Here is a 14,323-nt window from a genome sequence, read left to right on the forward strand (position 1 = left end):
TAGCATTTTGCTTTGTTTATACCTCCCTCCTAAATCTCCAGACCTGCTTTAGGGAAGACTAAATGCTTATAGTAACATGCTTATCATTGGTATCCCAATTATCAAGTCAATTGTATTATAATATCATGGAATTAGACTTTCAAAAATAACCAATTCATGCTCCTTTCCTACAGGGAACAAGTCTTTACACAGAAAAAAAATGAGTATAAAGTTGTAATAATATCTACCTTACAATAAAGCATAGTGGTAAGCACTACCAAAAAAAGAGACAGCAACATGTTGGTATTAAGAGTCTTCTAGAACACAGGTTATTTCAGTAACTGTTGTCAATACCACCCCAAAAATAAAAGAAGAAAGAAAACTAAGAATCCCAATTTTTTCTTGTTAAGACTATTCTTAAAGCAATGATCATTTTTAAAATATTTTGTACCACCTTCTATCTCACATGTACTATTTGCTCAATTTATGTGTTTGACAATTAACAAAATCTTAAAACCTAGAATATGCACACGAGCTCTGAGTATACTTTTAAGTACATTATTTTTAAAATTAAATTCTGATACTGATTATAAGTGATTTCTAAGTTAGAGAAGTTGATTTAATTTTTTTTATTTTAAATGTAGTTCCTATTTACTGGCCCATAATTTTCTTTGTAGTTTGGGCAATTGTAAAGAACCAGAGCTCTTGGACTCTAAACTTTCTCATTTTATATATAAAGAGACCAGTTAAATTAAACCACACGTGATCATACAACTAGTTAATTAGCAGTTACTCGGTCTTGGATAACGCAAATCTCCTCCTTTTCAGTATGGTACCTTCTCTATTGCTTTAGACCATCTACTGAGAAATTTTAAGTAGCCAGTCATTTAATATTAAGTAGATCACTCCAGTGAAAAAAGTCAGTGATTTTTTTTTTTAATATTTGTATTATAATCTAGCCAGTAGTTTTCAACCGTAACTTGAGAATAGATTGAAATCTTGACATAGAATCAGTCCATAAGTATGTTTGAAAATATAAAAGTAATTCCATTTCTCAGTTTTTCTTAATATCAATAAGCTGTACTGTTTGTCAGTTTTTCAATTTCAGTTTGTGTTCATATTTTTAGATAATCTTCCAAAACTGTAAATTATCCCAGTTTTGTCTTTAGGTACTTCATTGCCTAATGATCTTGCTATAATAGTTTTTTGTTTTGTTTTAAGGATTCTTTACGTTGCTACAGCCTGTACTGATTAATTTTGATTTTTTGGTTTTCAACTCTAGGAGTCTCTACCACCCGTCCAGTTTGACTGGAGTAGCAGTGGCCTTACTAACCCTTTAGATGGTACGTCTCTCCGTAGAGCCTCTAGCACCAGAGCTAGAGTTAAGAAAGCTACAAAGTTCAGACAAACTTCTCTCTGCTGATTTCCTTTTTTTGTTTGAACATAACTTCTTATTCTTATCTTTGGAAATTCAGGCTTTCTTTCTGAATAGTAATTGCTCAAAAAAAAAAAAACAGCTATTACTATTATTAACAGTATTAATGTCCAAATTCAGGTAGCAGTAGAGGTAAAATTTTGATTTCTTTATCTTACGTAAAAAGCTTCTTTATTTTTTACAATATCTAAGTAGTTTAAATGATATTTTAGGTAGCACCAGTTCACTTGAAATCTGTTTCTGTAGTTTTAATTTGTGGAATTTTCTTGGATGCAAAGTCTTGTGGCTAGAGGCTGCTTAAAAAAAGCACAAAGCACAATTATATAACCAAAAACAATGTGCAAATAGATCCATATTTATTGACTCAAAGTAGTTTTCAGATTTAATAATATTTTATAGAGCACTTATTATGCAAATGGAAAATGAATGATTTTCATAATCTTTTTCTAAAATTTATCTCAACGTACTAGTAGGTAGTTGTAGAAATAATTGGTTTCTCTCATGGCTTTAAGAGAAAATCCTAAAAAAGGAATAACTTATTCTAGTAATGTGGGTCTTTCAAATGCTACTTTTCCAGTGTGTTGACACCACAAATTTTAATTGGATCTTAAGATACAATTACCCTTATTCCTTACACTTCATAAGTTATTTGAGCCATTGTCTAATACACCTGTCGCTCTATCAGCTTTACCTTAGACTGGGGGTCCTAGGACATGGAAAGCATCCAATTGAATACAGTGCTGAAGGAAAGCCTGGATGCACCTTGTGCTGTTGTCTGGTGTCTTATTCAGTCAAATCATCATGCTTTTTATTAACAAACAACTTCTTTAAAAATGTATACTATTTCTGATTACTGTTTCAGAGTTAAAGGGGAACAGTACAGCTTGAGGTTGCACATCAGGGTAGGGCAGTTATGACATTCCTTCTTAATTTTAATTTAGACCAAGTTAATGTATTGGTGTGTGTCCTGAAACTGACAACTTTGTCACTTTTTAAAAATCATTAATTAGAAACCAACATTACTAACAAGGAAGATTGATTTGGGCATGTACAGTGACTTAATGTTGGGTTGAGATTAAAGTATTGTTTCCCTTTAACGGGTACACTTTCCCCTTGGTCTTTCTGGTATGGCTTCGAGTTTTGATTGAAAGAACTGAACTCCTAACTAAAACCTTACTAAGTGTTAAATTATTTACTTTGTACATGAGAAAATGTACATTGGATTAAACTGTTACTTTAGAAATGTCCTTAGTAATGAAAAACTAATACTGTACACATTGTTTTAATGTTGATTTTAAAATGTGTAATGACTACTAATTATAACCTGCATGTTCAAGTGTGTGTCTTACCCCTTTTTACACATAACCCCTCCTCCCTTGGCTTACCTTCTGTGTGGCTGCCCACCAACACGGTCACTGAATTTCAAGCTAGTGGAGGTTCCACTCTTCTGAACCTTGATTTCTTTGGGCCCGTGGATGACAGTAGCTCTAGCAGCAGCACCACAATCCCAGGTCAGCAGAGTGTTCAAACCACAATTCTAGTTTAATTACTAAAAAGCATGACCACACCACGTGACTTTCCTATAAACAAGGAAACGAGTAGATTGTATTCTCTCTAATATCTTTCTGATACTTTTCTTTTATCTGTCTATTGTTATTTCCTAGTATCTGATTATAACAACTGACTTCTGTGAAATGTGTCTTAAAGAAAGCTTTCTAAGTGTAATATTCAGAGCTGAAAGTAATTTCTAGGAGTAAAATGGCCCTAATGTCCTTAGTTAAGAGCGGGGTTTGTGGGGTTTTTTTTTTTCCTGTAAATGGAAAATGTGATATTTTATATGCTTATTTTTACAAGCATATTCTATAAAGCCATTTGAGAAAATACAGGTTTAGAGATATAAGAATATTTTAGTATACAAAGATGACTTTACGTTGTAGTGCCTGTGATAATAGAACCTTTACAAGTTCGAGCATTCAGTTAGTTGTTTATTACTGCTAAGTGTATAATTAGATTCCAAAATGTTAGTCTAGCACTTAGTTATATATAGGTCCCACATAGAACTATTCTGTAGTTTTCATGTAGCTCTTACATAGAAAGTATTCTGTTAGTTTTCCATGAAGAAAAAAATGTTACAGAAGCTACTAGTAGAAAATAATTGCTATGAGATATTAAAAGCTAGAAATTAAAACTTACTGGAGTGCCTGTTAAATTAATGTTCAGCCCTGCGAAGTTCAGTTTATTGACCAAAGGACTAATGTACTTTGTCATTTTCTAACTGAATAAAAGATTAAAATATAATGGCATTTTTATGTTTACATTTTATTCAATATAATTTTAATGAGTCCCTGTCATCCCGCCTTGTGATCTGGTAACCGTGCCCATTGATCACCAGACAGCTGTTGGGGTGCTATATAGATGCTGATGCCCAGAATGCATAGCGAGGATCCCTCTCCATCCCCACTAGCAGTCAGTTACACAGCCAGCCTGTTTCCTGAGAATTTGCTGGTTTTGTTCTATTCCACTTGAATATACCACCCTCTTCCAGCAGTTTAGGAGTCATGGTGGGAAATGGGGGAGACCATACAAGTCAGATAAGGGTGAGCCTGGAAGCCAGAACATCCTTCCCCAAAATCTGGTTATGGAAAACTGATCCTACTGTAAGGAAGTTCTAAGGCCATTTGGTAGAATGACTGGATTTCTCAAACCTAAGCCCCTGGTTATCATTTTCGTTATTTCTGAGATTTTGTAAGCATATGAAACATCAATCTGTGTCTGGTTTTGACTTCCAAATGATATTTTACTGTTTACTCAAGTTACTTCTAAATACATTTGAGCTATCAAATGACCTGGGTGAGCCTAATTAGCTGTTTTTAATACTTAATTGGGGGAAGAAAAGACAACCAAAAACTTGTGTATCAGTTTCCTCATTACTGTGTTCGTAAGAATGAAATACCAAGCTCCCATTTTTAATTTGCTCTCAGATTTGTTTTGTCATGAACCATACTGTAATTTACATGAGGTCGCTATTTTTGGACACCTAAAACCTGGTTTAAACTTCATTCTTCATTACATTTCAAACTCAGTTGGAAACCATCCATAACACAAATAATCTCACCGTATAAAGAAGTACAGAAATCACCTGATAACCAGGCTCAGTATACACAACTTTGAGAAGAGCAAGTGGTTTCAGAAGCTTAGAGTTGTAATAGAAGTGAAATTAGCATGCTCAAATGCGGTCCTCTTTACTTTGGAACCTTTTAAATAATTTTGTTCCATATTTTCATTACTATGCTCTAGCTGCTGTGTAAACTTGATTACTATAAATTTGCTTTGGCTTCTTTTTATTGCTATTGGGTTTTGTTAAAACTTACCATCAAGCTACAGGTATCAGCACCTTTCTCAGTATTCCATTTCACCACTTGCTTGCACTTTTTCTGACTTGTTTCTGGGAAAGTCATCTTGTCTTACTTAGCTTGCGATTATTTAATTATTTTGTGTGTGAGAATTAGGAGGTTGGCATAGAACTTGGTTGGCTAGCTTTATAGTTATTTATACTATGCCTCATTAAGGTTCTGTAAAGTAAAAAAAGAAGAAAACAAAAAGAAAAAACAAGCAAACTCTTCCATTAAAAAAATTACTCCAATTTTTAGTGTAGAATAGTTATCTTGTTTTTGAAAAATACATAGTCCTGGTACTTTTCCCTTTTTTTTTTTTTTTTTTTTTTTTTTTTGTGATGGTCATTGTTTTGGGCTGGGGCGGTGGGTGTTGTCTCTCTCTCTCTCTCTCTTTTTTATTTCCCACTTTATTCTTTGACAGCCAAATGGCCAGTATTTTATAAACCCAACCAAATTTTTACTACCACTTTCCTGTTGCCAGTCGAAATGCAGTTGTTTACTCTGCATTATATATTAGACATCAGCTTAAATTTTGTGGTTACTTGGAATCCAACCTTTCACAGTGGAGGAAGGAGGTACTTTGGGTTCATTTGGTCCCTTACAGGCATCTACAATTATTTAGATTTTAATTGAAACCTACATACTTCTAGAAATACTAATAAAAGGCCTTGTTAAGTATATTTTGAAACTGTACCTTAATGAAATATTAAGAACTTGGGAGAGTCAACATTTTCTATAGCCTTCCTCCCTTGTTGGACATGATAACTGTGGAAGCTGCTTTTGCTTGTTTGATTTCTGTAAACATCTGAGATCTGTTTTTACATCTGCTACTCCTCTGCAAAGGTGGTTAATAGAAGGCAGTTCCTGATTTTTTTTTCTTACCCTTAAAATATCTTAAAAGGAGGAAACTTATAACATCAGTATTTATATTTATATGTAACTTTATCTGCTGATCTTCAGAACTTTTTAGGAATAATAAGTAAAACTTGATGAAACTGTAAGATATTCTTCCTTACAATCTGCTTTTCTCTTATTCTGAAACTACTAAACTTTTTATCTCCAGTAACTTGCTGGTACCAAAGAGAGTATAGGATTAATAGGTTTTTTATTTGAGTATTATCCAACATTTAGCCTGAATCAAAAATATCTAATTGTTCTTTTCAGTGTTTTTATAGTCATTGTTATTTAATATAAATCTGTATTCAAGGGAAATATAAAAATATATGTGCATATTTTAGTGAAGTCAGATGGAGAATTTTTATAGACTTTTATAATCTCTCTGACCTCATCTTTATTTTGAATTATTTAAACAAGATCAGATATGAGACCATAGAAATATAATTAACCCTTGACAGTTTTCATTTTGTCTAAAAGTTGTGCTTTTATTATATTTTTCTGGGAATATTTAACCCTCCTTCTTACCTGAAGAAAAAACAATGTGGTATATAATTTATCATTAGTAATAATTTGATGCTTTGAGTAATGCTTCATGTCCTCATGGTCAGAATATATTTAACTGAGTCATTTACCATGTTTGAGACTTCCTGTTAGCTTCCAAATCTTTTGGTGAGGAGTAAAGTAATGGAGAAAAGATGGTTGGAGAGGGAGAGGGAAGTTCCAAAATGAGGTTAATCAGTACATTTGAACATTGAAATGTCACGTAACAAACGTGAACTCTATGAAACATGGATAACTTTTATCGCTAACTAATCTAAAATTGAGGGAGTTTTCCATAGCAGACAGAAATTTTAGAAATAATTGCGTGATAGCCACTACCTAAATGTTAGATTAAGGCTAAAGTACTTTCCTACTTCATAAAAACTCTGAAACATGGAATCTCTAATGTAAAAAATAAATTCAATACTACAGTAGTCTAAAGATGTGCTATGCTTGGAAAAGACTCAGATGTTTACAGAATAATTGCCTTTTGCATCTTGGACTGTAGCTAATTGAGTAACCTATTGCAGCTTGCCATCACTGACTATCATTTTATACTATAAGGTGTGGATCCAGAGTTGTATGAGTTAACAACTTCTAAGCTGGAAATCTCCACCTCAAGCCTCAAAGTGACTGATGCATTTGCAAGACTCATGTCCACAGTAGAGAAGACAAGCACATCTACCAGGTAAACAGCTAGGGTTCATTACACCCTATTTTGAATTCCGTGTTTAACAAAACTGCCTAAATGGGAAAGCGAGTAAGTTGACAGTATTTCAATATTAAATGTGTATTAAAATTCGTGTTGTATTTATAAAAATCAATAGATGCCTAATTCCAGAAAACAGTTATCAAAGTATGTTTAATATGAACTTTATTAGAGCAGAGCTATTTCATAAGAGGCTGGAAAGGGCTGACAGATATGTTTTTCTCTTTTTTACTCCACCCTCCAAACTTCAGAGAGGAGAATTCTGATTAAGTATTGAGACCATAAGCCATTGTAGAAACAGTCCCTCTTTCTCTTCATAACCATTGAGATGATCGTCTGTGGGAACCCACTTTCACACTCCCAGAGTCATGTAGGTTCATCTTTTGAGTCCTGGCTTAAGATGGAGTAGGCGTTGCTACTATTTTATTTTCTTCATTTTTGCTGATATGCAGCACCTCTGATTTGGGATGTGAAGGCTTGCTTTGCCAGGCTTTCTGGGAGGCCAGGGGTGTGGCCTTTAGAAAAGCAGTTCTCTCGCCGTGTCGGAACCACATAGAAGGATTGTCACTTGGGCCTTGTGTTTAGGATTCAGGAAACCTTTAGGTTTACACAATTTAGCGCTGGAATAATAAGCCATTGCTTTGACATGTGAGCCATAAGAATAGGCCAGTTCCTAATAAGAAGTAGTCATTGCGAACCAGGAAATCACTACTGCAAGAGCAAATTCTGGTTGATAGGCCTACTGACTCTGCTGTCCCAAATCCATTCTTCATCAGCATCTTCAAGTGGAAATCTTTACCTGTTAGCTGCCCACTTTGGCAGAAGTATTATAGCCCTTAGTCCTAAATAAAAACATTCCTCTTGTCAGGTTCAGATTTATCTTTTGAATCAGTTCTTCTATAGAAAAGCATCCATTTAAAAAAGCCTTTTGGGGGGGATCTTGGGTGGCTCAGTCTGTTAAGCATCTGACTCTTGATTTCAGCTCAGGTCATGATCTAAAGGTCATGAGATTGAGCCTTGCATCAGGCTCCCCACCCAGCATGGAGATTCTGTCTGTCTCCTCTCTACTGCTTACTCTAAAAAAAAAAAAAAAAAATATATATATATATATATATATATATATATATACACACACACACACACACACACACACATATATGTATATACACCCATATATATATGTATATATATATATATATATGTGTGTGTGTGTGTGTGTGTGTATATCTCCTTTTTTTCTTGTGAATAATAAATGCTTACCTGTCTTAAAACTTTGGCTTGAGTTTATCACATTGCCTTTCAAACTGTATTTTGTGCTTAAATATCCATTCAATAGGTATTTCATATTACTGATATTTGTAATTATATAAGAGCATTATAATAATTGTGGATACCCTTAGCTTTTCCCTAAAGTAAACTTAGAGCATGCACGCACATTTCCTTTCATCCACAGATTTTCTCTATTCTCATTGTTCCTATTTCTTTGTAGTAATGCCTCCTGACACTGTTAAAGCCTCCTGTTAAGTAAACCTACTTGTAAATGAAGCCTCTCTGGATTCTTTTTGCTTACTTTCTAATTGTTTCTTTTCTCAAAGCATATTTACAAGTCAAAATTCTTCTCATACAAATCTCGTCCATTATTTCTTCTATATATGTTAGCCAAATGCTACCTTTGACTTAAAAAAAACTACTGATGCTTTTATTGTTTGGGCTTTCCCCTGCTTATTTTTAGGAGAGTCTTTTCTAAGGACAGTCCTGTTTCCTTACCTTTTTTTCTCTGCAATCTCACTGAATGAACTATAGTAGAGTCCCAGTGATCAGAATTCTGTCTTCATGCCATTAGGAGGAGCTCTAAACCACATTTTTAACTTGCTTGCTCTTCTTTTTAACTCACCCTTGAAACATCCCTTGTACACCAGGGAACTTTTTTAACTCTTATTACTTTTAAGAAGTTATTTTCATTATTTCCCTTATTCTGTACCATTATGGAATGAACTAAAACTATTGTGTGTATCCTAAGGTTAGTGTTGTAACATTGAGAGCATTGAATTGCTCTCTAGTATCTATCCAGCTTCATGTTTAATACACAACAAATTGAGGGGTGCCTGGGTGGCTCAGTCAGTTAAGCATCCAATTTTGGCTCAGGTCATGATTTTGTGGTTCATAGGTTCGAGTCCCGTCCCTCCCCACCCCCCGCCCCATCTGTGCTAACAGCTCAGAGCCTGGAGCCTGCTTCAGATTCTATGTCTCCCTCTCTCTCTGCCCCTTCCCCGCTTGCTGTCTGTCTGTCAAAAATAAATAAACATTAAAAAAAAATTTCAACAACAAATTGAGAAAAAAATGAGTTGCCAGCTTTGTATTCCTCAACTTTGAGGATTTAGTTATTTGAAAATGGTAAGAAATGCAAATATTGACAAGTCTTACAATTAGAAGGTAATCCTGTAAGATGTCCTCATGAATGATTCCCAGTTGTACAGGGAAAAGAAAAGGGGATGACAGGTATCATTTCAGAAAATTTCAGAGTCTTTGTTGTTTTACATTTTGTTTTTCTTTTTGTTTTTGAATAAAATAAACTACAGGAAGTAAAGCTCAGCAAAACCTTCTTGGCTATTGACAGTACACAGAAGATAGAGTGACTATAAGGCACGAGAGGGTTAAGAAACTGTGGTACATGTAGGGGAATTTGATGTGTAACAAACAGCATTCTCTTTTTTAAGTGGTTTTGCATATGTAAGAAAAAAATGACTTTTCACTTTTTAAAGAAATACGAGTTCTTAGTTTTAAAACAGTTCCATCTTCTTGTTCACCTTTTCTAGTATAGAGAAAATTTTCTTCCTTATCTGAATCAGTGGGTGGCCACCTAGTTAGTAGCCACAGACCTCTAACTCAGGTTTATAGAAGCCAAACTAGTTGCCAAAAGGGGTACATACATCTTTTTTCTTTTTAATCTTTTAATTGAGATAGCCACCTACCATAAAATCCATTGGTTTTTAGTGTGTTCACAGCATTGCACAACCGTTGCCACTAATTCCAGAACATATTTTTCACCCCAGAGAGAAACTCCATGCTCATTAGCAGTTACTCCCTATCTGCCACTTTTCCCAGCCCCTGACATCCACTAATGTGCCTTCTGTCTCCAGGAATTTGCCTATTCTGATTCTTTCGTATAAATGGACTCCTATAGTATGTGACATTTTGTGTCTGGTTGCTTTCATTGAACATGTTTTCAAGTTCAGCCATGCTGTTGTGTGTATCAGTACTTTTCATTCCTTTTTATAGCTGCATAATATTCCTTTGTGTGATTACACCACATTTTCTTTATCCATTAATCAATTGATAGATACTTGGGCTGTTTCACTTTTCAACTATTCTGAGTAATGCTGCTGTGAGCATTCGTGTCCAAGTTCTAGTGTGGACAGATGTTTTCAATTTTCTTGGGAGTGGATCTGCCGAGTCATATGTTACACTTTTTGAGGAACTGCCGAACTATCTTCCGTAGTAGTGGCACCATCTTACATTCCTTCCGGTAATATATAAGAATTCTAGTTTCGCTGCATTCTCACTGACTTTGTGATGATAGCCATCCCAGAAACCACTGCCTACTTCAAGGTCCGAAAGATTTATACCTAGGGTTTTTTCTGAGTTTTGTACCTTCAACTCTTAACATTTGGGCCTTCGATTCATTTTGATTTAATATTTGAATGTGGTGTGAGATAGGAGTCCAGCTTCATTCTTTTACATGTGGATAGCCCATACTGATGAAAAGACTGTTTTTCACCCTATTGATGGTCTTGGCACCCTTGTTGAGTTTGTTTCTAGACTCTCAGTTGCATTCCACTGACAAAAGGATAAATCTTAGCTAAAGAATATAAATCAAAATTAGGTCACTGCTTTTGGACTTGAAAAATGTTCGTGATACAACTTTTATTTTCAAATTCTCAAGCATTTTCTTCCTATATGCTAAAAAAAAAAAAAAAATAGATCACATCAATGCACATTGAGTACAGATGAATACACAGACTATGAACTCTGTAAACTTGGTTCAATTTCCTGTTGCCTCCGAGGAGTGCCTCTGAAGTAAGGCTATTGGTAAAAAGCCTGGAGTCATCTTTACCATTTCTTGGGTGGAAGCCTTATAGTTTGCTTTCCTTTCCCACTCCCCAACTGCACTCCACAAAGGAGAAAGTCCGTTTAGGTATAATTTTATCTGTTCCTGTTTTTGACAACCATTTATCGTTACAGCAGCAGTAAGGTAGATGATATAGAAAGTTAGAAAATGCATACAAAAAGTTAAAACTTAGTTTCACATTCTTACCACTCAGGTCGGTATAACTCCTTCTTTCAGATAGTGTATTCTTTCAGATAATTTTCTATGGAAACATATACGTATTTGTGGTGTTTTAACCAAAAGTGAGGTTTTGTAGTCCATACTGAATTGAACTTACCCTTGCAGTCTGTGATCTCCATCTGTCCACTTCATATTTTTATTCCATATGATACCAAGGCTATATTCAGATATCCCCTCAATTGAATATTGGTTTTAACAAAGCAGAGAATGATTGTACCTGGCCATTATGGCTCCCAAATCTCCTTTAATATGGTTTATCTACCACCATGCCTTTTGTTTTCAGTTTTAACACTAGCTTATTAAAAAGATCAGTCTAGGTGTCCTGTAGAATGTCTCAACTTCTGGATTTTATCTGTTGGCTTCCTTCAAGTAGTATTTAATATCTTTCTCTATTCCCCTTATTTCCTGTAAGCTTTAGAAATTATATCCACAAATTATTATATTATACTATATAAACTCAGGTAAAGCGTTTTTGACTGGTAAACGGCACAGGTGTTGAACCACATCAGAAGATGCGTAATATCTAGTTGACTCCATCATTAGTGATGCTAAGATTGAGTGTTGGTGAGAGGCTGGCCTCTTCCATTATGCACTTCCAGTCTTTCACTTTGAGACTAAAAATAACTATCCGGGGGGTGGGGTGCACCTGGGTGCTCAGTCAGTTGAGCGTCCAACTCTTGATTTCAGTTCAGATCATGATCTCGCAGTTGTGGGATCGAGCCCCATGTCAGGCTCTGCACTGGGTGTAGAGCCTGCTTGGGATTCTCTCTCTCCCTCTCTCTGCCACTCCCACTCACACACACACTCTCAAAATAAATTAACGTTTAAAAAAAAATGAACTATCTGGTTTTTCTTCACCAGATATCCACCTAAGAATTTTGCTGTTGTTTAAATGCAATTAAAAATGTAGATTTGGGGGCACCTGGGGGGTTCAGTCAGTTAAGCATCAGATTTTGGCTCATGTCATGATCTCACCATCAGTGAGTTCAAGCCCCACATTGGGCTCTGTGCTGACAGCTCAGAGCCTGGAACCCACTTCGTGCTGTGTCTCCCTCCCTCTCAGCACCTCTCCCGCTCATACTCTTTCTCTCCTTCAAAAATAGACATTTTTTAAAAGTGTAGATTTTAATCAGAAAATACCAGATTGCTATTCCATTCTTCTGAGAAACCCTAGAACTGAGTATTGGTTGATCTGATGGTTTCAGTGTGCCTGAAGCTCGACCCCCTATTGAAGAACTTTGGTCCTAAAATTCTGATGTTTGATTTTTCAGTCATTCTATTAAGTCTTTTCATTTCAGCCTGATTTCAAAAGTGATTAACAGAAAAGTCTAGGTATGAAATAAAGGCCTATGTCTATCTTTCTTGTCTTGCTTCATCTCCTGACTTCTGTTCCCCATCCCAAAGAACATATTTAGGTGGAAGAAATAACTTGTGTCACACCTAATATAGTACCAACTATCCTTTACCATAAAAGAAAATTGGGCTTTTTAGAGTCAACAATTTAAAAATAAACTTTGGCCTAAAATTAATATCTGTATGAGTACAACTATTCTTTCAATATATTTAATGTCCTGGAAAAAATAAAGGTTGGCTTACAATCATGTGGTCAATTTGAGTCACGTTTGAGGCTCACTTGACATTTCTGCACCTCACCAGCTGGGAGGCCCCGGGTCAAAAAGAGTTCTTCCTGTGTTAGGCACTAACCCTCTCACCTCTAGTAGCAGGGGTCAGTGTAATAAAATGTCCTCCATCTACAGAACCCATAGGATTTGGGGATTCCCCCTCTCCCCAAGTATGTCCTGCCATTCTCCACGTCTGTGGAGTATGCCCATTGTCCACGTCCACAACCGGCTCCCGTGCTGCTTTGGGACCTGCTCTGTCTGTCCCGGTGGGGCCGAAACTGGGTGTTTTTGAGGTGAAGGCTTTCTCTCCTGGAATTCCCCATGGGGGATTAAGAAAGCCTGAGGTTAAAATGACTTACAAGGTCTTGTGCCAGACATACTTTGTTTTATGTTGAAGTAATTTTGGTAGTTTCGCAGGGGGTCGGGGGAAATCCAGTTGGGTGAAGTTTTATTAGGGCTCTGGCATTATATTTCAGCTTAGTAACATTTCAAAAGGGTGCCTGGGCAGTAGATGCTTCCAGCCTTAAGCAAATCTGTGGGCCGTGCGTAGGTCCGTGTGAATATCCACAGGGACGTGCCTGGCTGCAATGGGCATACATAAGAAGGACGTACGTCTTTGTGAGCGACTCAGCAGCTGGCAGAGGAAGCACACAGCACAAAGCTGTTAGGAAGTTCGGGACCTGATAGAGGAAGTCCCCACAGATCGCTGTCTGCCTTGGGAGTGGATTTTCTCCCATTTGACCTACGGCAAAGTCACATCAACACACTTCTCTGTTTTCATTTGTCAATAGGAAACCGAAAAGAGAAGAGCACCTAAGTGAAGAAGCCATCAAGGTGATCGCTAGCCTTCCTGACTTAACGTTCATGCATGCCAAGGTGTTGATGTTCCCAGCCACGTTAACACCTTCCACAAGGTCCCAAGAGAAAGCAGACTGATAACCGATGTGAATTGGACACTTTAAATTGCTTTTCCTTTCCTCCAGCCCTTCCCTACCATCAAAAGCATACCTGCTCTAATTAAAAAAAAAAAAAAAAAAAAAGTTCAGCTGATTTGTTGGTAAGCCGCACTAGAAAGGTATACATAGTAATGTATATTTATTTACATACTGAAGTCCTAAATTTATATTAGAAAAAATGTAAATAATCGGGGGTGAACATTTTTGAAGATTTATTCTTTTTGTGTTGCTGGGGTGTATACATTTATGTCTTTGTGAAATACACTGGTGGTGTCCTTCTTACAAAACTTTTGAAATAAAAAAAAAATTAAAAACTCAAATCTCCACTGTCTGTGAAATCCCCTTCAGTCTTTTCAGATTGCATTGAATGTTCTATTAATTTTTCATATCATATGTCGAATTACTTTTGCTATCATAAATAAGCTCCAAAGTCTCCATTTAA

The 14,323-nt window shown here is 35.9% G+C and overlaps 1 protein-coding gene across 7 annotated transcripts in view; it reads left to right on the forward strand.

Moving 5' to 3' along the window:
- Positions 1-13,965, forward strand: part of AFTPH (aftiphilin) — an 85,511-nt gene extending 71,546 nt beyond the window's left edge. For 5 of the 7 annotated variants that reach the window (XM_045054277.1, XM_045054279.1, XM_019827287.3 and 2 more), the window contains 4 exons: positions 1,262-1,322; positions 2,842-2,925; positions 6,811-6,934; positions 13,717-13,965. In XM_045054277.1, coding sequence (XP_044910212.1) covers positions 1,262-1,322; positions 2,842-2,925; positions 6,811-6,934; positions 13,717-13,861 — 414 coding nt within the window. In that variant the 3' untranslated portion in view covers positions 13,862-13,965. The remainder of the gene's footprint in view (positions 1-1,261; positions 1,323-2,841; positions 2,926-6,810; positions 6,935-13,716) is intronic. The other 2 variants (XM_011280997.4, XR_002154863.2) reach the window with 2 other exon arrangements.
- The last annotated feature ends 358 nt before the right edge of the window (positions 13,966-14,323 follow it).

Source organism: Felis catus, chromosome A3, assembly GCF_018350175.1.
Source record: "Felis catus isolate Fca126 chromosome A3, F.catus_Fca126_mat1.0, whole genome shotgun sequence".
Lineage (NCBI taxonomy): Eukaryota > Metazoa > Chordata > Mammalia > Carnivora > Felidae > Felis > Felis catus.